We start from the raw sequence: 24714 nt of genomic DNA on the forward strand, positions 1-24714 counted from the left end.
GGGGTGAGGAAGCCCTATGAGAGAACATAAAAATATTATTCTAAAAGTGGTTATAGTTAAAGATTTAGAAAAATAAGAGTTTAAATTTGTTAATTTTAACCAGGAATGCTAAACAGGGGCTGCCTCACTGGAGCTGCAGAGTCTTTGTGTGGTAAACCTTTTAGATAAATTTAACTGATAACTTCTGCAAAAGGATTGACCTTTGTGTTCATTAAAGAATAGATTACGGAAAACAGCTTTGCATTCACCTAGGTCATAAAATGTCAATAGGCCCCAAGGCCAGAAGATAATGTACAAGACCCTCATAAACAAAGAAGTATGCAGAAAACACCCTGGTTTCGTGAAGGACAAGCTGACGTAATGTTAAACTATCTTCCCCTTAGAAATGTACAAACTTAGGGTATAAAAGCTATGGTAAAAAATAAAGCATTGCCAGACTCTTCCAGACTCTCTGCACCCGCGTCTGGTCATTCTCTCTCTCTCTCTCTCTCTCTCTCTCTCTCTCTCTCTCGCAGACTTGACCCTATCAATGCTAGTCTCTCGTCTCTCTCTCTCTCTCTCTCTCTCTCTCTCTCTCTCGCCGACGCCGTTCATCCTGAGGGTATCCCCTGGATCCTGCCGAGGCTGGACCCCGGCAGCAAATCATTACTGATCCTCAGAAAAATGTAATGTGACTGGGCCTAAAACCTGGTTGGAATTTTCCATAGATGTGTGATATTGGAGATGTGTTTGCAGCTGCACTTGCCAAATCTCCTTTTCAAAGCACAGTAGGTCATGGCCAGAGGAGCAAGGGCAGCTCTGCTCGCTCTCAGGCAGAAAAGGATTTTAGAAATGTCAGGTTCTCTCCCACAAAGGAAGGGGTTAGCAGATTATGAATTGGTGATTAGTACAAGTGTCTGTGATCCCTCAACTAATTTCCATCTTGAAGCTGGGATATAAAGACTCAGGTGCTGGGTGGTGAGTCACAATCTCTGAATAGGTGCTTAGTCAGGACGGATGGGCTGAATCCGGGTCTCGGCATCTGGTACCCAGCTCTTTTTCCAGCAGGATGCCTTTAGACATGACCCTGACACCTTTGCATCCATAGCTTTTTGTTGTTGTTTTGTTGTTTGAGTATATAAAATGGTGATAACACTACTTGGTGGCATATTCAATTAAAAAAAAATAGCAACCTTTCATTACTCAGTGCAAATCAAACAGGAAATGCTTTCTCTTAGTAACCCTGCTTAACAATTTTCTGGACTCTTCTGCGCTGGGCCAGATTCAGAAATACACAAGTGAAAGATGAGACAGTACATCATGTTTTATTCAATTGGGTCTTGATACCTGTGTGTGACTCTTAACCAAGTAGTATGCAGTAGTTAAGGACACAGATTGAAATTGTTTAGAGTGTGTCCTAAACTCTGACTGCCAGGATTTAAACCTCAACTCTGGAGATTGTAAAACCTGGGAAAAATTGCTCTCCTAAACTTCATTTCCTGCAACCGAGAAACATAACTGTATCTTCCTTGTTGTGTACTGAATAATACCCTTGTCCCTAAATATCCATATTCTAATGCCCAGAACCTGTGAATGTCACATTAAATGACAGAAGGGATTTTGCCAATGGGATTAAATTAAGGTTATTGATAGGAAGATTCTCCTGGGTTACCTGGATGGGCACTCAGTCATCACTGGTGTCCTCACGAGAGAGAGGTAGAGGGAGATTTGACTCCAAAGAGAAAGTGATGATGAAGCTAGGTTTGGATTGATGCAGCCAGAAACCAAGGAATGCTGACAAGAAAACAGATTCTGTCTTAGAGCCTCTAGAGGGGGCATGAATGGTCCTACCAACTCCTGATTTCAGTCCAGTGAAACTGGTTTTGGACCTCTGTCTTCCAGAACCGTAAGAAAATGTGTTTCGTTTTAAGCCACCAAGTTTGTAGTAATATTACAGCAACCGTACCGAACAAATGTGCACCTCTTAGGAACTATTACCCCAGTTAAGATGTGTGCCTGGAAGCACACTTAGTGGAATAGCGGCATGCAGCAGGTTTGCCATCATAAGCCATTCTTAAAAACCTGAATCCTTGGCTTTGCGGGATCATCAGATCCAGTACAGTGGTTGCCGTTTTTCTCCTTGTTCATCCTGGTAACATGTCTGGACAGCTAGTAGAGAGAGCTCTGTCCTTCTCCACAGGTCCTCTCACCTCTATTAATTAGAAGGAAAGTAAAAGTTGCTCGGTCATGTCCAACTCTTTGGAGACCCCATAGCCCCCCAGGCTCCTCTGTTCATGGGGAGGCTCCAGGCAAGAATACTGGAGTGGGTTGCCATACCTTGCTCCAGGGGATCTTCCCAACCAAGGGATCGAACCCAGGTCTCCTGCATTGCAGGCGGATTATTTGCCAACTGAGCCACGAGGGAAGCCCAAGAGTACTGGAGTGGGCAGTTTCCCTTCTTCAGGGGATCTTCCTGACCCGGGAATCGAACTGGGGTCTCCTGCATTGCAGGCAGACTGTTTCCCAACTGAGCTACCCAGGAAGTCCTAACGAGAGGGAAGAGGTTACTTAAGTAAGACGTTACTTAAGCCACCATCTTCTTTTCCTCTCCTTTATGACTCTTCATCCAACTGGTCTTTATAAATTTTAAAGAAAACAAAGTCATTTCTCAATGGATTCAGATACTACCCCAAATTAATATTCCCCAAAAGTTCTTATTCTTATTTCTAGACCTCATCACCAGAAATTCCTGAGCCTAAACCCTGCCTAGCTTCTAGGATCAGTCATTTTCTCATTTCTCCCTTTTCCTTTTAGTTGAGTCTTGTCATTTTTGTCCCTTCCCTAAACATAACTTGTAATAAGGTGACATAGCAAAGTGATGAAAGTATAGATGGTTTGTTTTAATCCTGGGTTTTTGCCATCTACTTACTGTGCGACATTGGACAGGCTCTTTAACCTCTCTGGGCCTCAGTTTCAAAAAAATAAGTCAGTATTATAAATAATACCTACCTAAGATTGCAATTGTGAGGATTAAATGGGCTTAAGCACTTGCTAAGCACTTAAAATAGTACTTGTTGTAGTGTAAGCACTGTAATTGTGCTTGCTAATAATCATAAGTGCAATTCCCAGCACATAACTTACTCAACTTTCTGTCATCACTTTGAGGTATGTATTTGATGAAATCAGTAAAATCATTCTGTTTCAAGGGGAACAGAAAAGTATTTTTGAGCAATTGTCCATGTGGCTATTTCACCACATTTAGTGTTTTCAGATTTCTGTACAACAGCCTGGGCTAGTCCAGCAGCAAATTAAAAATGGACAGAGCTTATGTTTTGCACCCTTTATCTCACTGTCCCCCCGCCTCCCCCACACACATCCCCATCTCTTTGGACATAAGCTTTCATTTTTCCTCCATGTTCTGAAAACCTACTTCTAAGAAAGTGTCTCGGTTCATCCATGTCGCCACAAAGTAGCATTGGCATATAGACACTATCACGTGTGAAATAGCTACTAGTGGGAAGCTGCCGGATAACCCGGAGAGCCCAGCCTGGTACTCTGTGATGGCCTGGAGGGGAGTGAGGGGAGGGCTGAGGTAGGCTCAAGAGGAAGGGGAGATACAGATATAGATAATTATATGTTTATATTATATATAACGTATATATTATATATGTATATATAATTATGACTGATTTGCTTTGTTGTATGGCATAAACCAACACAACATTGTAAAACAAGTATCTGCCAGTTTAAAAACCAAAGGTGTGTGATCTCCAACTTAGCGTGAATTTAAGACAATAGTGCCACTTGTCTCAGAGAGACAACTTTTCAAGCCTGGTTCTGTTTCTCAAGGTTGTTTTGTTTTTCTGTCTCTCCTAGCCTTTCCACCTTGGGCAAATACGGGAGGTCCACATTGTGGCTCCAACACTTAGCACCCGCGGCGTTCTCCAGGCCTGAGAGGAGCGTCTGAGGGCGGCACCCCTGTCCCGGGGCTGCTGAGGGACCGCGCCCGGCTCCGTCTCACGTGAGGCGTCAGCTGCTGCTCAGGCAGCCCCTCGCCTCTCGTCACCCTGGGTGACGGCAGCGCCCGGTCCAGGGAGGGCCTGGGTGGGCTCAGCATAGGCAAGGGTGTTTCTGGATCTCTGAGAAGAAAATATCGGCGACAAGAAAGACATGCATTCATGAGTCTGGGATTCTCAAATCTTCCACAAGCCGCCTGCTAATTCTTGAGAGGTATATGTGGGGAAAATGCCCTGCTTGATAATAACGAGAGTTTTAGCCTGAAGTTCCACACAAAATTTCTAATTTTAAGAAATATAAGAGGCCCTAGGTGAGATCTCACTCGTGGCCTAGACCAGTATTGGGCACAGTATGGAATAAGGACTACCTGGCTCATAATGACCTGAAGTACTGTTTGAAATCCAGATTGTTAACTCTCCCACAAGGCAAGGAAATTAGGAGTGATGGGGCCAGAATTATGCCGTTTTCATGATCAGTAACTAGTGGTTATTTCCAGTCTAACCTGAAAGCAATTTGGTCTCTTTTCTTTCAGGGTCTTATGCTTCCTTTGGTCTTAGAGCTTCAAACTGAGGAGGGGGAGGGGCAAGGGTTCTGAAAGAGGAGGGGATCCAGGCAAGGAAACAGTGTTGCCTTTGAACATTTTAAAAATAGTTTATTCTGGGGAAATGGTTCAAGAGAACAAAAGAAGGTGGGTCAGATTTTAGGAGAAGTGATGACATTTTGTGAGAAAATAGCAGTTGAAGGAAAAAGCAAACTGAAATACAGCATGAGTTTAAACAGTTGATGATAGAGACAGAAGTAGGAGCATCATGCCTACAGAGAGGGAAATACAGTTCTACCATTCTGTTGTCCCCAGGACCGAGCAGAACTTAGTTAATTTAACTTACTGGTTTTCAACCCATAGCATCAACCTGTAAATAAAACACAGGACACTTTGTTGTGTTTGCATAACAAATTATAAATATTATCATCACAGGTAAAGCAAACATGCTATTGCCCAAAGGTGAGCTGTACAAGGGGAAAGACAGAACTGGGGGCACAAGCAGTCTCAGGCATAAAGAAAATGATGAGATTAGAGTGAAAGTGAGTACTGTAGCTATGTCCTATAGCTAGTATTTCTTGAGAGCTTCCGTGTGTTGGACATTGAAGGCTGCAGATGTGTTATTATTTGCATCATCACGAGCAACTCCACGCAGTGGTGGTTATCATCCAGTTCCTCATCATACAGGTGAGGAAACAGAGGCCCAGGAAGGTTGAGTAAATTGCTCAGGATTGCAGAGCTAATAATATACTGAAGAACAAAGCTTCCAAGCCAAGTGGTCCATCTCCAGAACCAAGGCTTTTAGCCACTAGACTACTACTTCTCCCTTCAATAAAAGCCAGCAAAAATTGCATGGCATTACAGAAGAGAGGCAGCAGAAGTGATGAAATGAATATGATGTATTGGAGGGAAGAGGGATGAGAAGTAGTGGGGGTAGGAGTTTATCTTCCTGCCTCATGCTAGGGTGCTAAAATGGATCTACAATGGATACAGCAGATAAACATAATGTCTAGAATTATGGGGGCAACATTCCTGTGGCCAAAAACTGTCTCTGGAGAGGGGAACTGGGGTTAGAAAAGTTGAATTTCTGTATTTGAGATGCTATCATGTCCACATAGTATTTTCATAACAATATTTCCATTTATTTAGATGAAGCTTCAACTGTGTAAATGCATTAAAACATGAAATTCAAAATCATCTTTATATCTCATACATTTGCTAAGTGCTTGCCTTATCAGAATTGTTGTTTTCAGCTTTGAAGGATTTTTGTTTTTTAATGAAAAGCATTATAAATTTTAAAAGTTAAAAATTGTCCCTGGTGATGTTGTCCTGCATGGCCGAGAGAAGGTGTGGAACTATTAGAAGCAAACTGTATTTCAGCCCTGCTTCTGGTAGGGAAGGAGAGTGTCTGAAGTCAGGCAACAGGAGCTTTGATCCTCTGGAGTCGGAAGGAACAACTTGGAGTAAATGAATCAGGCGGCAGGGTGCCGGGAGGAGGCTGTCGGCCTCTCTGTGATGGTGTTCTTTGTTTTGCAGGACTAATCTCAGAAATGTTGCATTAGGCTCAGTGCTGTGCATTTTTAGGCTGCAGTATTTTTCCATCTGTATACTTCATGAAAGCAAGCACTTTTATGCTCCCTTTAAAATGGGAATCTCCTATTTGAATTGCCTGGTGAGGACATTTGAAGTAATTCATTAAGCATACATATGCATGCTCTATCTCCATCTATGTAGCTATCAGTTATCCTTTCCCTACTCACCTGCCTGTATTAGTCTGCTCAGGCTGCTATAACAGAATAGCATAGACTAAGTGGCTTAAACAAGAGACATTTCACACTTCTGGGAAGTCTTAAGAGCAAGGCAGAAACACTTCCAGGTGAGTCCTCCATTTTTGGCTTGTAGATGGCCATCTCCTTGCTGTGTCCTCCTCACATGGTGGAGAGAGAAAGCTTTCGTGTTTTTTCTGTTTCTTATAAGAGCTAATCCTATCATGACAGCTCTACCCTCATGGCCTCTTCTAAACCTAGTTACCTCCTAAAAACTCCATCTCCTAATTCCATCACACATAAGGGGATAGGGCTTCAATATATGAATCTGTGGAGGGGGACAAAAAAATTGTCTTAACTCTCTATATCTGTCTGTCTATCTGTCTTTATGTGTAGAATAATAACAGTGGCTTATAATTCATTTCCCTGTGTTATTTTATCCTTCCAAAACTCGTGTGAGGTAAATTGGCCATAGGAAAATCACTGATTTCACTGAAACGTTTGAAGGTTGGATTAACTTTGTGATCACACAATCAATAAATGATGATGCCACAATTCAATCCACATCTTCTCCACCCTCCTTTCCTCTTCTCTTCTCCCTTCCCACTTTCTGACTTTCTTCCAGCCGCATTATTTACTAGCTTTTCCCTTAGGACATTGGTGTCCTTCTTCTGGGCCTTGCAGAGGTTATTCCCATTATCTGGAATGCTTTTTCCTCAGATATCTGACTCAGTTCCCTCCCGCTACACTGTTCAAACTCCACCTTCCCAGTAAGACTTATCCTGTTCTACTGTTTAACTGGAACACCTTGTTTCTCTGCCCATACACTGCTCAATCTCTGTTGCGTTTGTTACTAGGCTTCCCTGGAGGCTCAGTCAGTAAAGAATCCACCTGTAATGCAGGAGACCTGGCCCGATCTCTGGGTCAGGAAGACCCCCTGGAGAAGGAAATGGCAACCCACTCCAGTATCCTTGCCTGGAAAATCCTGTGGACAGAGGAGCCTACAGGTGGGCTACAGTCCCTGGGGTTGCAAAGAGTCTGACACAACTTAGCAACTAAACCACACCACCAGCTTGTCAGATAATTTACACTGATTTCTGTTCTCCCCTCTGACTACAGGATAGGCTACAGAGAGTCAGGAGTTTTGCCTTTATTGAACCTCCTGGAGGCCCAGCAAAACTCTAGGGTCTGCTAGAACTGGACACAGTTATACCTCTTATGTTTGGTATTTTAGCAGCCTATCTCAGAGCCAAGCCAGTTATTGAAGAGAATCTTTTCTGATACTTTAAGCAGTATGATCAACTTGAAGTAAACTTAAATTTTCAACAATTACAGAGCAGGCATGGACTCTTCCTTTGTTTCTCCAGACACATGAACCTGGATACAAAGTCCATCCTCTCTGGGTGAAGTGGGAACATACAGAGATGACTGGCCTAAGTTTCAATTGGATCAAAAGATGCACAAAAGAGACATTTAAACGTTTTCAAAAACGAAAACCATCAAGTGTGTTTCCTCTTCACACATCAGGGATTGTCTGGCCTCTGGTGTGGTTCGAGTGGTGCAGGGGGAGAGAGAGAGACATAGAGAAGTAAGGATGAGCTGCCCTGTCTCTGCCTCCTCTGGACCTTAGTTCTTCCTGGACTGTCACTCCTTACACTCAAAGCAGATTTCAGAAGTCAGCACACATGGTCATAATGTATGCCTAGCTCCACAACCCAGTCACTGGGACCCAGAAAATTTTGCAACCTTAAGTCTGCCTCAACACATCATGACTCATATATATCAATGGGTAAAGACACACAAACAGTAGTAGATTAACAGGAATAAGTTTTTACTTATATATAAATTACCTATATACATATTTGTCCATAAAGCTGGGAAAGATAAGTGTCCATTGAGGCAAATGGGTAGGGGGAGAGGAAGCAGCTAAAGACAGCTGTAGAACTTGCCAGTTCCAAGTGTAGGGAAAATATCCAGAAGTTTGGGTCGGCCAAGTTTACAGTCAAACCAGGGATGGCATAGTGGATGATACATGCAGATTACTTTCCATCCTCCACATGGAACTTCTCAATTCTGGTATGTAGTTCTGAACTGGGCTCAGATACTTCTCAGCCTGCACGACACACACACCCACCTTCCTCACCCATGCACATACAACACACACCTACTCGTGCATATCGCTGAGCGTGTGGTCCTTTGGCTCATTGCTGCTAAAGGCAACATCGTGCTCCTCCAAAGTCAGAGGGGTGCCCTGAGTTGGGGTCCCAGGAGTTCTGAGTGCAGACATTCCTCTCTAAATATATATGGTGCTATCCCCCATCGTACTACGTGGGTTTGGGCTGGGGAGGCCTGGGTGCTTTGTGTGAATGGGACAGCAGAAGTGTACCCAGTCACAGCGGGTGAGGTGCTGGCCCCCGTCACCCGCTCTGTGCTTTGCATATATGAGTTCCGAGCCCAGTGGCAGGTGCTGACACTGGGGCCTCCCATCCGAGATGAGATGTGGCTCCTTCCATGTGTTCACCCATGGTGTATTGGCCAGGTGGGTCCCAGTTGTACTGATGGGAAGTGTGGCTACCAGGTCCTCCATTCCTGGGAATGATGACGTTCCCTCCTATACCACCACCACTTGGATCTTGGACAGGTGGACCCCTTGTGTTTGGAAGTCAGGTGGAACTTCTAGTGGGTTTCAAGCCAGGGGTGGGTCTCACAGTTGCAAATCCAATGGATGCAGTGTTGTTCTAGTGAAAAGTTGAAATTGACTTGTCCCTTGACACAAATTTCTTCTTCATGGTGATGGGATTTGTAACTGTAGATTGTCTACACTCATGTGGGTCCTGGGTGCAGTGATGGGAAGTGGTAACACCCCGACCTCTAACCATAAGGATGGTGGTTTCCCCTGCCGTGACTCTACCACCTGGACTTGGCTGAAGGAGACCCCAGGCGTTTGGATTCAAGTTGGAACCAGATATGTGCCCGGATGCTGGGATGGGGGCTTGCTGTTCCTACTGCAGCAGCCAGCTGCAATGAGATGAGCCCAAGGTGATCTGGCCACAGTAGGAACACAGGTGGTGCTGGGTGTCCCACACAGTTCTGTGCAAAAGTGAGGTGGGCCAGATGCTTCTGAATAAGTGAGGCCTAGGGCATTCACACCAACCCAAAACTCCCACCAGCCATAGAGGCTGCAGCCCCATCAACAGTTGGCCTCATGTGGTACTAGCAAGACAACAAGCTACTGTCTCCAGGACTGGGCACTGTGGTATCCATTCCAAAACCAGAAGTAGCAGATACATCCCTGGGGAAAATACCTGAGCTGTAGACAGAGGGCGGCTGCATGTTGATGGTGGTGGTGGAAGACAGGGGATCTGGTAAACCCGAATCCATTATCCTTCCTCTGGGTGGCTGGACTGCAGAAGAGGTTAGCTTTTCATCTTGTGCTAGGGCTAATGGGTTTCCCAGTGGAATAGACTTGTTAGGCTTCTTCCTGTTGTTGGCCCCAGATGTGGGTTCAATGGTGAGTTCTGGGTTTCAAGCTTCACTTGAAACATGGGTACCTCTGTTGACCACGTCCACAGGTAAATAAGTCGAGGCTCGGGTCCAGGCATCGCTGCCACTGGGTGCTGTGTTCTCAGAACCAGGAAGAGCCATGTGGTATGAGTAGTGGTTGTCCTTGGAGTCAGAGGTAGACTAGAAAGTAAAGTCTGAGGAGGAGGTGCATCCATAGCTTTGATGTCAAAGACTGGTTTGACATCTGTAGAGATGCTGACTGCTGAAGCATAGATAACTGCCGAAGCCATAGGTGGGGGGCTGGGGGAGGCAGGAGCCGAAGCCATAGATGGGGGTTTGGGGAAAACAGGAGCTGAAGCAATAGATGGGGGGCTGGGGGAGGCAGGACCTAAAGCCATAATTTGGGGACTGAGGGAAAGAGCCAAAGCCCTAGAGAGGGGGCCAGGGAAGACAGGACCAAAAGCTGTAGATGGGGGGCTAGGGGAGAGAGTGGGCAGAACCCTAGATGGAGGGATGGGGAAGACACTGGCTGGAGTCCTACACAGTGGGGCCGGGGAAGACAGGACCCAAGGCCGTAGATGGGGTTCCAAGGGAGACATTAACCAGAGTCCCAGGTGGGGGCCCGGGGAAGGCGCCAGCCGGAGCCCCAGATGAGGGCCCGGGAAAGGTAGCAGCCTGACCCCCAGGTGGGGGCCCGGGGAAGACGAGAGCCTGACCCCCAGGTGGGGGCCCGGGAAAGGCAGCAGCCTGATACCCAGGTGGGGGCCCGGGAAAGGCGGCAGCCTGTCTCCGAGTGGGGGCCCGGGGAAGGCGGCAGCCGGAGCCCCAGATGAGGGCCCGGGAAAGGCGGCAGCCTGACTCCGAGTGGGGGCCCGGGGAAGGCGCCAGCCGGAGCCCCAGATGAGGGCCCGGGAAAGGCAGCAGCCTGACCCCCAGGTGGGGGCCCGGGGAAGGCGGCAGCCGGAACCCCAGATGAGGGCCTGGGAAAGGCAGCAGCCTGATACCCAGGTGGGGGCCCGGGGAAGCGGCAGCCGGAGCCCCAGGTGGGGGCCCGGGAAAGGCGGCAGCCTGACTCCGAGTGGGGGCCCGGGGAAGACGACAGCCTGACCCCCAGGTGGGGGCCCGGGGAAGGCGCCAGCCGGAGCCCCAGATGAGGGCCTGGGAAAGGCAGCAGCCTGACCCCCAGGTGGGGGCCCGGGGAAGGCGGCAGCCGGAGCCCCAGGTGGGGGCCCGGGGAAGGCGGCAGCCGGAGCCCCAGATGGGGGCCCGGGAAAGGCGGCAGCCTGACCCCCAGGTGGGGGCCCGGGAAAGGTGGCAGCCTGACCTCCGGGTGTGGGCCCGCGGAAGACGACAGCCTGACCCCCAGGTGGGGGCCCGGGGAAGATGGCAGTCGGAGCCCCAGATGAGGGCCCGGGAAAGGCGGCAGCCTGATATCCAGGTGATGGCCCGGGGAAGACGGCAGCCGGAGCCCCAGATGAGGGCCCGGGAAAGGCGGCAGCCTGATAACCATGTGGGGGCCCAGGGAAGGCGGCAGCCGGAGCCCCAGATGAGGGCTCGGGAATGACGGCAGCCTGACCCCCGGGTGGGGGCCCGCGGAAGACAACAGCCTGACCCCCAGGTGGGGGCCCGGGGAAGACAGCAGCCGGAGCCCCAGATGGGGGCTTGGGAAAAACAGAGGCTCTCTGCTGCCCATCAGTGGCTGCAGATGTAGGGTGAGGGTTGGTTTGGGAGTGAAAGGCATAGTTAAAGATTGAAGCAGGGCAGGAGACCGTCGGCACAAATGGCGCTGGTGGTGTCTGGTCTCCCTGCAGTGCGTGTCTGCTCCACCCCAATACCTGGGGGAGACTGAAAGGTTACAGCATGAGCCGGGGGAGTAGTGTCCATGTCAGTGACGTCCTGATCTGAAGGAGACAGGAAGGTTACACTTGGAGATGCTGTGACTGTGGTGGTAAAAGGGACTCCAGTAGAAGTTGTAGCAGGGGGAGCGATGGGGCGGTCTGGAAGAGGGGTGAGTAAGTATGAGGGAGGGGGAGAATCTACACACATGGGTGTTGGGGATTCATTTTTGTCGGAGGGTGGCTGGAAGGGGAGGGTTGGGGTGCTCAGGGGTGTGGAGAGGTCAGAAATAGAAGGTGGTGTTGCTCTGACTGCACACGCAGTGCCCGCATCCTCCTTGAGGGCAGTTCCCACAGTGGGATTGGAAACTGGAGGCAGAGCATCTGCAGGACTAGCAGAATGAGAGTCCACGGGGGCTGTGTGTCTTGCCACCCGATCCACATAAGGTGTCAGGCAAGGTGGAAGGCCAGCCAGATTGGGGAATCTGGAGGACAGGTCGGCCAAGTTGGTGGTGGTAGGAGGGACCTGCAACGTGTGACTGACCGGAGGCAGGGAGCCTGTGGTCCCTGGGGCAGGCGGGGCGGCGCTGCGGCGTCGCATGGCCTGCCTTGGATCCCTCAGGATTCTGTTCCTCTGACGGTCCCTGTTTTGTTTCAGGGTGCCCCGGGTTTTGGCGCGAGTCATGGCTGGAAGCTTCGGAGGCGGGGGAAGGTCACTGCGACCCCAGAGCAGCGGCAGCGGGGGCGGCAGTGGCGGCAGCGGGGGCGGCAGTGGCAGAAAAAGCGGCGGGGGCATCGTCCTCTTGCGGGGGCGCCCACTGCCGGCGGCTCCCAGGGGAGAAGAGCTTCTCCGCGGGGTGTCTGAAGGTGGCTCACGCTGCAGCGCCTTCCCGGACATCGGTGACTCTGGGCAGCCGGGTTGGTGGTCTTCACCCAGCACCACTTCTCCTGGCCTCTCGGGCAGCAGGCTGCAGCGCGGACTTGGGGCAGAGAGCACCGTGGCCAGGGGGCCAGGCTGCGAGGGAGGCCGGCCGTCTCCAGCAGTGCCGTCTGAGCAGATGGCGGGGCTTTGGGAGGAAGGCTTCGTCCGAGACACCTGGGCTTTCTCACTGAAGTTGCCTCCTGGGTGCCCCGGAAGGAGGTTTGGAGGCTCGGGAGGGCAGTGGAGGGGCGGGAGGAGCCCGCCGGTCTCCTGGGGCCTAGGTGTCATTGTCATAGCCCCGCTGCGGTCCGGACTCATCTTTCCGTTGTCCTCTCCTTCGGCCTCTGTGTGACCTTCCTCCTCTGTCACGCCTTCCCTTTGATCTTCCTGGACCATGGCCTTACTCTCCTTTGCGCGAGGAAGTGGGCGGTGACTGGTTGGTACCGGCTTCCCAGCCTTGGCTACCTGAACAGGTAGCTCAGGGAGTGAACGCAGGAGAGTAATTTTGCGCCCCGGTGGAGGAATTCTGACGGTTCTCGAAGGTCCGAACATCATGGAATTACGAGTGGACAGGACGGGCTGCTGCTTCGGCCGCTCCCTCAAGTTCGCCAGGGGTAGCCCGCCCACACGGGAGTACCCAGCCTGCTGGATTGGGTACCACCTTTTCGGCATGCTGTAAAACCCGGACGATGAGGGCACTGGATCCTGGTTGAGCAGCCTGCGACCAGGTTGTAAAGCAGGAGCTGGGGCGGCGGGGTGACCCCGGCCAGATGTGGTGGCACCCCGAGGGCGCAAAACCAGCGAGCGCCGGCCCAGCGGGCGCCGGCGGCGGAGCACAGAAAGAAGTTTACACAGTAAATTGCCCGTATTGTGCGCCAAATAACCCGAGAATAGAATGTGAAACTGGGAGAGCGTCTCCCTAGCTTCTTACTCCTCTCGCGGTCAAACACGCCCTGGAGAGAGGAGGACTCAGCCTGGCAATTGTGACGCGTCCATGGTATACGTGTCACAGAGAAACTGCAAATTCCGGGGCAAAGGGCGGGCCCCAGTGCACGACCCCTCCCGGGCTCTCTAGCCGCTGAGACCTCCCACTGTGGGTGGCAGGTGTTTGGCACCAGATGGGCCACCGTGCAGAGACTCTTCAGGACCGTGGGGGCCTCCTTCTCCAGAGCTCATCCCATCTAGCTCCTCATCATGCAGCCCCCTTGGTGCCTGCGTGTGTATCTGCCGGCCCTGGGTCTCAGAGACCTGTGCAAAGCTGACTGCAGGAGCCACCCACCCTCCCGGGGGTGGTCCAGCACCTGTGGGGACCTCTCCAGCTTCTCTGCGAGGCCAGGAGCCAGGAGCAGCTTCTCCGCCGCGGCTCCTCTGCCATCATCACCAGCCGGAATGCAGAGCCCTCACCTGGCCAGGTGCTGCACCCCACCACGTCCTTTTCTGGCGGGTAAGCCTCTTTCTTCACTTCTTTTTAGAAATTTGGTACAACAGTTAAATCTTAGACTGTTCTTCAGGGTGTGCAGATGGTAATGGCTTAGCCAGGATGTGACCCAAACCTGCTCTGGGCTGTGGTGCCTCCCCGCCATACATGCTTCACGTGTTACTGCTCTTTTCTTGTCCTCCTTATGGCACTTAGCCCTAAGTGTCATACCTATAATGAGTCTATATCCTACCCTGTAGGTTTTCTTTTGCTCAATTCATGAATTGATCACCTGCTGCGTTGGGTTCTGATCTCAGAAGAGGCAGGTTAAGGACCACCAGTTGTCAGCATAGCACCAGCGGAGGTTTTCCCTTTGGGATAGTTTGAAGGATCCAGATATGTAAAGATGATAGTCTAGATAAATCATGGGCTTTCCTGAAAGAAATTTACCAGTGCATTATTCTGTATGGATTAGAAGCCTGTTTCTGTGGCCTTCCTGGAGTGTGTTCAATAAGGCAGCTCATTCATGTTGAGAAAGCAAACACATCACTTATTGCAGCTTCATAGTGGAGCCCTGTGTCAGCTTCAGTCAGTCAGTACAGTTTGGTCACTGTGAGCATGTTAGCTGGGTCCACTCTTTACTACCATATATAATTCTAAAGATTCTTATGCCCAGGAGAGAAGTCACACTCTTGGGTGTCTAGGACAAGGGAGACATGTTATTATTCACAAGGTAGAAGCTTCAAAAGAATAGGATAGGACTGAAAACTCCTAGTCTAACATGGCTTTATCGAGTTTGAATCTTGTTTCTTTGGCTTACTTCATTGGAGTGTTTTCTTTCTCCTGGGCTGACATTGTGTGTTACACAGCAGGCATGTGACATGTAGAGGTTTCAGAACCCAGAATTGTATTGATCAGTGAAACTTTATTTATATATTTTAGTTTAAAATCTATTTAAAATAACACTGGACATAATTCATATATTATAAATTAGTTTGCCCTCTGCTCTTGAGATTCTTTTTATAGTATGTCAGAGTAAATTTGGACTTCCATCCCCAAGAAGATTTGAGATTGGAGGACACAAAAGGTTTTTCTCAGACCTAAATTATGTCTGAAAAAAGCGAGAAATATCATAAGCCCTATCTGACCTCTCTAGGAGCAGAAATGATTTACAGCTGTGGCATTTAACCATAATTCCTTGATCTCATTTGAGAAGAGTTCAGTAAGGAACAATCTCTTCATTTTTGTTTCTTCCTTATTTTCTTGTCTTGCTTACCAACAATCCATTGTAATCCATGGATTGATATGGCAGCAGGCTGAGTGGTCTCTGGAGCTCATACAAGTAACTTTTTTCCCTAAAATAACTTTAATTTCCTTGTTTTTCAGCCCCTCTTCTTTCCTTGCCCTTTGCTATAACCAGAACTCACCGAAAGCTTTGTGCAGACCCTCCTTAGGACAGTCTTTCCTTAGTTATTTTATTCATCACTCTGTTTCATTTTTTGCCTTCTCGAAATATGTTGAAATCTTTCTGTAGTTGATGACTTCCACAACCTCTTGGCTTTTATTGGCTTATTAATTTTGGTATTTCTACACTTTTATTTAAGTATGGTTTCAGAAGGAACAGAAAGTAAATATGTGTCCTAGTCTGCCATCTTGAGCTGAAAATCCCTGTCAGTTTTAGCATCCATCCCCATGGGGTGGGGCGGGGACCTTGGCATTAATAGGTGTAACACTCAAGATTTCAGCTTTTCTTGGGCAGTCACTAAGGACATAGTATGTGGTAATTTCTAATGGGAAAATAATAACTATTTCATGGAATTTATTTGAGGATTACATTAGATAATGAACATACAAATGCTTTCTAAAGTTTCAAAGTCCATAAAAATGTTTCTTGTTATTGATTTGGTGCTACTTCAGTTTTACTTGACAGTGATTCATGACCTTGCTTATGTGAGAAGATGCCTTCTGAAACAATTATGATCATTTAAAATATTTGTTTATTTTAAATGTTTACTTGTGTAAGGAGCTGTGCAGAATGAACTGGGCATCCCCTGCCCCCTAGTGGCTAAAAAGCTGCATACAAAACACTTTTAACATTTCCAGAGTGACTTGGAAAGGGCTGAGAGCTGGGAGACGCCGCTCTAAGGGACTTGCGTTTGTGTACTGCAGTCTGTAATTGCCTGTGCCGAAAGTTTTAGCCCCTCTTTTTTTTCTGGCATGTTATCTAAAGCTGGCTAATTAGCATTCTTAAGAGTAAATCATTTGTTACTTTGAATTAGGTGTGTTTTGTTCAAGGACAAGTTAACATATGTCAAGTCATGCTGAATGTAGATTCTCATTTTCATACAAAATAATGAATATCTAGAACACTTGGAATTTATGTTTTAAAGCGTGTCCTGTGAATTGTTGAAAATCAGTAACTTTGTTTCGAGGTTTATTTAAGGGTAAAATTATTTTTTTCATTTTATCTCTCGATCTCAAGATTTATGTAAAATCCCATATGCTGAGTCTGTTCTTTCCAGAAAGTGAACTGAAACATTTATCTAGAAAGCATCTCAGTTCTGACCTCCTGGTCTTTTGTTTTGAAGCAGGAAGACAGCTGAAATTTTTGTAGTTTTACACAGCCATGATGTTGTTCTTACTATACAGATATTGAGAAAGTTTCTATTAGCTGATCCTTAGAAATTTTATAAACACATGTGAAAAATTTTTACAGAGAGAAATGGAAAGTTCAGTTAATATTTTCATTGCCCAAAATAAATTATGAATTGTAGATGCATTTTTAAAATTTCAATTGAAAGTTATTTGGAGGAAAACACAAAACATAACAAAGATAGAAAGAACAAAAATAACAGAAGAAGGTGTTACCTGGAAAAAAAAGGAAAGCAAATTGTTCCTCATGTGTCCTGAATTATAAGCATTATTGTATTAGAGCAACAGTTATCTCAGGTAGAGAAAAAAAAAAGGTTAGGCTTGTACACGTGTTTCGTTTCCGGTTTTATATTTGTTTTATAGTTTAATTATGTTTTGGGAAAGTGTGACTAAGGCCTGTTTTAACACAAGTCAATAAATTAGACTGCATGCTTTTGTTATAATAGACATGTTAACATATGCGGTTCTTCATAAAAATAAGTTTATTTTTCATATATTTTGAATCATTTTTTTCCTATTTTTCAGCCTCTAAATGTGACCTGTGCTTATAACTGACCTTACCTGTAAGTACAATGCTGTTGTCCTTCCTAGTTTTTTACTACTTTATTTTTAATTTTTACCCTCTTTTAAGAATCTGTTCCAAGTGGAGAAAATCAGAGTGTGACAGGAGGTGAGGAAGAGGCAGTGGATGAATGCCAAGAGTTAAATGCAAGAGAAGAGCGGGATATTGAGATAATGATGGAAGGCTGTGAATATGCAATTTCTAGCGCCGAGGCCTTTGCAGAAAGGTTGTCCAGAGAGCTGCAGGTGTTAGATGGGGTCAGCCTTTCTTGTAACGTGTGGCTAGTGATGTGTGGTAAGCTGAGGAGACTGGTGATGTTCATATTCTGCTGCCGCTGCCTTTGAGCCTAGACGGTGGGATCGTTGCTGTCTTTCCCTAGAAGCGCATCACCAGCTGCCTCCCTCTGTCTTTCACTGTTCTTGGTCCAGAGACAGAACCATTCCTATTAGGCCAGTGAAGGCAGTTGGCTGAGGTTCTGGATTTGGGGAGGTTCTTGATATGAAGTGATGGAAATAGAAAGTAGCCAACCTGAAACCACCCTGGGGGTTGATTCCCCCAGCCTCTGGAACACTTCAGAATAGTTCAAGGCTAGAGAATATAATTTTTGTGGTTTGGGGGGAAAAAAATAGGTACAAGTTAGAAGGAGAGAGAGTGAGCTGAAAGAAGCGAATCCTTTACCCAAAGAGAGCAAAATAGTGTAGTGAAAACAGGAGAGCCAGGGCAAAAGGATGTTTGACGACTCCTCTGAACTGCTGTGGAATAGATGCTGTTTATTTGTATGCACATATCTGAGCTTGTACCTGCATGTACATCTTTAGGAAGTAAAAAGCTGCAAGTAGCACCTGTCTTACGAGAAAAATCTAAAATGAGAGTGTTTTGTGAGGGGGGTGTCGTTTTGTTAGGCAAAGTATGAATTTAAGGAAAACTCTGAGAATAAGGAATGTTTTTAAGACTTAAAAGAGTGTTGGCATTTTATACATGAAAGGTACAGAAGTTGTAAGGTTGAACTGAGGTCCAGAGATTACACCAATAGCCCAAGCTTACAAATTTGTAGAACTCTCTGGAAGTAAAGCCTAGAAGAGACTTCAAGATGTTGAAGTGAAAATTGTCCTGATCAGTTCAAGTCACAGCTCTGCTGCTTAAGATTCAGTGGGTCAGAGCTCTGCTGCTTTACAGTTGGGCTGCATCTCCATGGGAGTTATTATGAATAGTATATAAAATAACATGTGAAATTTTAGCATCACCCATACAATGATATTATTTTAATTCTTTATCCAAATTTTTTCCTCATATCATGTTATCTGCCTTCTTAATGTGGCTTTGTGGTTTGTATTTTCTAGTTAATGTTGCATCTGTGTTTCAAGTCATCATATTACTTTGCAGTTTAATTTTGGGTTTGAAAGCTTCCATATTTCAGGGAATTGAGAATCAATAGAGTCTTTAGAAAATATTAATAAGGGGTCGGTGGTTTGTTGCTACTTTGTCTGGGGAAAAAAAAAAGTAGTTGCAAATGAAAGAGAAAAGAAAGAATATTGTAGAAGGAGCTATCTTATGGCAATAGACTCTTCCACATCCTATTAGTACCAATCATGCTACAGTTATAAATTAGTTCCATGTATCTGTTAAAGACTGGCATGCTACTGCTACCCTCTTAACTAAGGTATTAGCATAGGTGATTATTATGCTTTTGTTTAGGGTTTTACATAAATGTTGCAGATTATAGAAAATGTCTATAGTTGATAGAGCTGGAAGCAGTGTCAGAGATGGTATAACCTAACGGCACTAATGAGAGTGCACCATTGCTGATGATACATCATGGCGCATGCCCTAAATATGCGGTATTGAGATCTGGTCCCTAACCTCCACATAAGGGGACGTGTGCTTCCCTGAAATACTGTGTGAAAAAGTGGAGTGTAAACACAAAGCAGCCAATTAAAGTAGACGTGTAGATGTAGATGTGTGTGTCAGCCTTTGTTGCCGCTGCTGCTGAGTCACGCTGCTGTCAAAGATTTATGGATATTTCATTTGAAGAATATGAAGTATTACTTCTCTTTTTAACTGTGTAGGCCAACATCCAGTCTATCATGGCCTCTGAAAAGCAAGTCAACATCCTAATGAAGTTACTGGATGAGGCTCTCAAGGAGGTGGATCAGATTGAATTGAAACTGAGCAGTTATGAGGAAATGCTCCAAAGTGTAAAAGAACAGATGGATCAGATCTCCGAAAGCAACCACCTCATTCATCTCAGTAACACTAATAACGTAAAACTCCTGTCTGAGATAGAGTTTCTTGTGGTAAGCATGGTTATAAACTACTAACAACAATTAAAAAAAAACAAAACTAATGATCTCTAAAGCCCATTTGCAAGTATTTTCTAGTTTCCTTAGGAGAGCAAGATTTAAAAATACTGAAGTTTCAAACACCCAGTAATAGGATTGCGTAGCATCTTACCTGTAAACTTCCTAAGAGTACACAGACAAATGGTGTGTTTGTTTACTTTCCAGAGCCACATGGACCTGGCCAAAGGTCATATAAAGGCACTTCAGGAAGGAGATCTTTCTTCTTCCAGGGGCATTGAGGCCTGCACCAATGCTGCAGATGCCCTGCTGCAGTGCGTGAATGTAGCTCTTCGACCAGGTATGACCATAAAATCTGCCCAAGAACCTGGGACTAAGCTTCTGACTTAGTGTAAAGCTTTTGACAAGAAGTCCATGAGGCAGGTGGTTTAGGGTTAGATTATTAGCTATTGAAACAAGTTTCACTTACTCTCAAACATAATTTATATCGGCACGAAGAACTTGTTCATTTCAGTACCTTCTGATTGACCATCAGTGACTCTACGTTAACACCAGCATTTTTCTTCAGCGCTGTTCACAGGACCTAGCACAAAGTAGATGCCGTAAGGCTTTGCTAGACCAGCGGTTCCTAAACTTGAGCTTGCATCGGGATCACGGCTAGGGGCCAGCGCATAAGCAGTAGGTCCGCTCTGAGGCCTTAGAATCCATGTTTCTGACCGTTCCCAGGTGAGGCTGAGGCAAGACCGCAGCGTGAGGATCGCTGAGTTACACTGTTTTTCCCCCTTACCTTTCTTTTATAAACACACGCATAAACCAGCAAAAGGTTGAGTTCTTCAGAACTGAAATACGGCTTCTGTTATAAATGCACTCCTTAGACATCCGGGAGCTCTCTAACCCGTTGAATAAGCTGTCACGATTTCAGGCCATGACGTGCTTCTGGCAGTTCAGCAGCAGCAGCAGCAGCGTTTCAGTGATTTGCGAGAGAATTTTGCCCGGAGACTGGCCAGTCACCTCAACAATGTTTTTGTTCGACAGGTAATTTTATCTTATTATAGTACTGGCATGTTCCTGTAGCTTGAAATGAAATGGTCACAGAAAAAAATTTTTAATGTATTTAATTGGGAGCACAATATGTTCCTTTCTATATTTATTTGATTTTAATATTTTTAGATATGTATGTATTTGCTCATAGATGTTTTCGGGGCCTCAGTGGTCTCCTATGAAGACAGTTCCTTTTAGCCAAAATTCCCCAAGTTTTAAATAATTGTGCTTGCATGTTACATATACCCCATTTAGACAATCTTGTTTCTAAAAATAAGTCCAAACTTGTTACGTTTTTAATGTTTGGCCTGTTTTATTTTTCAGTATTTTCAAGTGAGAACAGGGACTTGATTCCATGTTTTCAGTATTTCATTGGCTCCATATACTTATAAATATGAGAAAAATGACTAACTCAATTGTAAATTCTAGTTGATTTAATCTTATAGAAAACCTTTATCTCTATTTCTATGTGGAAAGGGTGTTATAATTAAGGTTGTGGCAATGATATAAATGTTACTGTTAAGTATACCTTAGAGGGATTTGACTAGAAGGTGCTTTTTTTAATAAATAATAAATTAGACTTAATATTTCTTGAATAAATTAGGTGTCATAAATTAGATTTTGTGTATTTATGATCTCTTTAATAGGGATTTGGGGCCAAAAAAAGTTGAGTGAAATTTTGTTCATCAAGAAATGCTGACTGATATTCCAGGTTCTTATTTTGTTTTCACTTTGTAGTATTCTGAAACAATTGTATTTACTCTATTTTATTTCTGATTAGTTTACTCAGGCCCTCCTTCAACTCTATAACAGGTCCTACTTTCTTTCCGTGCCTGTGGGTACATCAACTTTGGCTCCAGCTTCTCCGATTCTTTTTTTTCCCCTGTAAGGTTTACTAAGCTTAATAGCAGCAGAATCTTTATAGTTATAATTTACTGATTTGAGCTACCTGTTAACCATATTTGTGGCAGTTTTTTTAATGTCCCATAACAGAAAGTTTATTTAGATCCAAAGGCATTTAATCTCATTCTGCTTGCCTTTCTTTCTGTCATTCTTTCATTCACTCACTCACTCCTTTATTTGGAAGTCATTTGCCAAGTGATTAAAGATGCATTCCAGACGTTTCATTGGAATAGATGAGAGGCTGATTCTTTGCTCTAGTTGCTCACGATCTAGAGAAGGGCGACAAACAGACTGAGGGAGGGTGTATGTTATGGTGGTACCATGGGAGTAAAGGAAGACCAGCTAACTAACCGTGCAAGGGGGAACCAGGGGAAGACTCTCTTAACATTCCACTTGACTTGAAAAGCTTCAGGAAAAAAGTAAACCTAGGAATCACATAGGAAATACTAATGCACATTTTTCTTACACTATTATTTCAATAATATCTATTTTTACACAATTCCCTAGTTTTTTTAAATTATCCTGTTGACAGGCTATAGTCCACATTTGTAAATGGTATGGAAAATACCAGTCAGTAAATGATAATCCTTTCTCCACCCTTAATTGTTTGTTATAACATGCTATTATTTGTGATTTTTGCTTCCTTGCCTTATAAACTAATGGCTTTGTTTAAAATGAATGCATCCCAGTTCTGAAAATCTAATATGCATTGTTACATGTGAGTAATGCATGTTAAAAACCAGAATGTTGCAACAACCTGGAATGTGCTGATGAAGATGAAAGACAGTGTCCCAAGTGCAGAAAAGAGATTTTCTGTGTGTTAAATTGAATACTTCGTGTCACCTAGCAAAGAGTTGGGAAACAAGGGGATTTCTGTTCCTGGTTGTGGGACACACTGGGAAGATTCGATTACCGCACTGGGTTACATGTCTTTGTTCACCATCAAATTTTGATTGTGTGTCTGATTTGTGTGTTACATTGTGTGACAGGACTCACTGTCCTCCATATGTAAGAGTAAGAAATGGCTGCTACCCTCAAGATGCTTGTGAGGATGTGGTAAAGGTAATGTACTTAAAACTCTACAGCAGTGTATAGGGGCTACCTTAGGGACACCACAATGAAGTGAATGTGTCAGTAAAGCAAGTCACACAAATTTTTTGGTTTCCCAGTGCATAAAAAAGCTATGTTTACACAGTATTGTAGCCTATTGTGTGCAATAGCATTATGTCTAACAGAAGAATGTACACATTTATTTTAAAAATACTTCATTGCTAAAAATTGCTAAGCACCCTCTGAGCCTACCATCTGAGTCATCATCTTTTTGCTGGTGGAGGGTCTTTCCTCAATGTTGAAGGTGCTGGAGGACCAAGGCAGTGATTGCTGAAGATTGGGGTAGCTATGGCAATTTTTAAAAATAAGACAAGAGTGAAGTTTGCTGTAATGATCAACTTTTCCTTTCTCAGACAATTTCTCTGTGGCATGCAATGCTGTTTGATAGCATTTTACCCACAGTAGAACTTCTTCCAAAATTGGAGTCAGTCTTCTCAAATCCTGCTACTTGTTTTATCAACTTAGTTTATGTATTAATTATAGTCTAAATCCTTTGTTGTCATTTCAGTAGCCTTCACAGCATCTTCATCAGGAGTAGATTCTCTTTCAAGAGACCAGTTTCTTTGTTCATCCGTAAGAAGCAACTTCTCATCCATTAAATATCTGTTAAATGAGATTATAACAGTTCAGTCACATCTTTAGACTCCACTTCTAATTCTAGTTCTGCTTTCTACCACATCTATAGTTACTTCCTGTACTGAAGTCATACCCCTCAAAGTCATTCATGAGGGTTGGAATCCGCTTCTTCCAAAACTCCTGTTAATGTTGATATTTTGACCTCTTCTCATGAATCATGGTGTTCTTAAAGGCATCTAGAATGGCCAGTCCTTTTCAAAAGGTTTTCAGTCATCATTACTAATTTATTTATCTCTAATAAGAAACTTTAAACAATGTCTTAATTTTTAAAGTATATAAAGAGTAAAATTCTTAGCACGATTGAATTCTAGATATGATAGTTATCTATATTATTGATTGAATTAAGCAATTTAAGTATTTTTTCTCCTTCCTATATATTTTGAAACCAGTTTCTCTTAAAATCTTTCTGTTAACACTAACAATATTTAATATATCCTAATAGTCTGAAGGTAATAATGTTTTTATATCAGTGAATTTTCACATGATGATGATCTGGAAATGCTACTTACAGTAGAAAGTTTTGAATAGTAATATATGTAGAAGAGCTTTGTAAACCGTAAAATTCTCTATAAATGTTGGTTCTTCCATTTTGCAGGAGAGATGAAGGTTTTTAATTGAAGAGTTTTCCTGACATTAAATTAAATAGTACAACTTAACATGCAGTGACCTGAGTAAACAGCTATAGAAGAACATAAACCATGATTTTGAGTCTTGAATTATTGAAAAAATTAATGAGGAAGGATAATGGAAATATATCTAATGTTATTATTAATAAGGGTAAAATATTTGGAAAACATTTATCAGCAATAACAAGTTTGTCAAATACTCCTTCCTTTTAGTTAGTGTAACTTAATTAAGGCACAATTTGGAGACATTAGCAGACTTAAAACTAATCTCTCTCTGTGTACAGTATCTAATATCTGTGAGTCAGTGGAATCTCAGTCATCCTTCTGATGTGGTAAACATTTCTGAAATGTAATGTTTGTAATGACCTTCAGCAGTTTTTGAGTCTGGTTAGAATGGTTTTGTTTGGCATGTTTTTAAAAGAAAACAGAAGTGAGACTCACATGGCTGAGGTTCAGATTCTAGCCTTCCGCCTGTGTGGCCTGTGTGGATCACTTAGCCCTTTGAATTTCAGTTTGTTCCGTTGGGTCAGCTGATCTACTGGATCCATATACTCTAGAACAAAAGTCAGGATGCATCGTCTGCCTCAGGCTGATTGAAAACGTGCTCATTTATATAAGTCATGTCAAGGATTAAAAACAAAATTATATAGTTGCTTCTGTAGAAAATTAATGGAAAAATTAAAATTACATTATTATTAGGGGTTATCCTGGAAAGGGCTTCCCAGGTGGCTCAGTGGTAAAGAATCCACCTGCAGTGCAGAAGACATAGGTTCAGTCCCTGGGTGGGGAAGATCCCCTGGAGGAGGAAATGGCAACCTACACCAGTACTCTTGCTGGGAACTCCCATGGACAGAGGAGCCCGGCAGGCTACAGACAATCTATTGGGTTGGCCAAGAATAGGATATG

General features: G+C 44.7%; 2 protein-coding genes across 2 annotated transcripts in view; both read left to right on the forward strand.

The window, feature by feature from the left end:
* The window catches only part of LOC136171068 (uncharacterized), a 53325-nt gene extending 39537 nt beyond the window's left edge, over positions 1 to 13788 (forward strand). Inside the window, exon 4 of the mRNA XM_065939755.1 lies at positions 12301 to 13788. Within this exon, the coding sequence (XP_065795827.1) occupies positions 12301 to 12755 (455 nt within the window). The 3' untranslated portion in view covers positions 12756 to 13788. The remainder of the gene's footprint in view (positions 1 to 12300) is intronic.
* Positions 13118 to 24714, forward strand: part of LOC136171069 (exocyst complex component 1-like) — a 41983-nt gene continuing 30386 nt past the window's right edge. The window contains 8 exon segments of the mRNA XM_065939756.1: positions 13118 to 13178; positions 13282 to 13418; positions 13884 to 14008; positions 16997 to 17016; positions 17265 to 17452; positions 19262 to 19489; positions 19700 to 19832; positions 20415 to 20527. Coding sequence (XP_065795828.1) covers positions 13118 to 13178; positions 13282 to 13418; positions 13884 to 14008; positions 16997 to 17016; positions 17265 to 17452; positions 19262 to 19489; positions 19700 to 19832; positions 20415 to 20527 — 1005 coding nt within the window.

Source organism: Muntiacus reevesi, chromosome 6 (genome assembly GCF_963930625.1).
Source record: "Muntiacus reevesi chromosome 6, mMunRee1.1, whole genome shotgun sequence".
Taxonomy (NCBI): domain Eukaryota; kingdom Metazoa; phylum Chordata; class Mammalia; order Artiodactyla; family Cervidae; genus Muntiacus; species Muntiacus reevesi.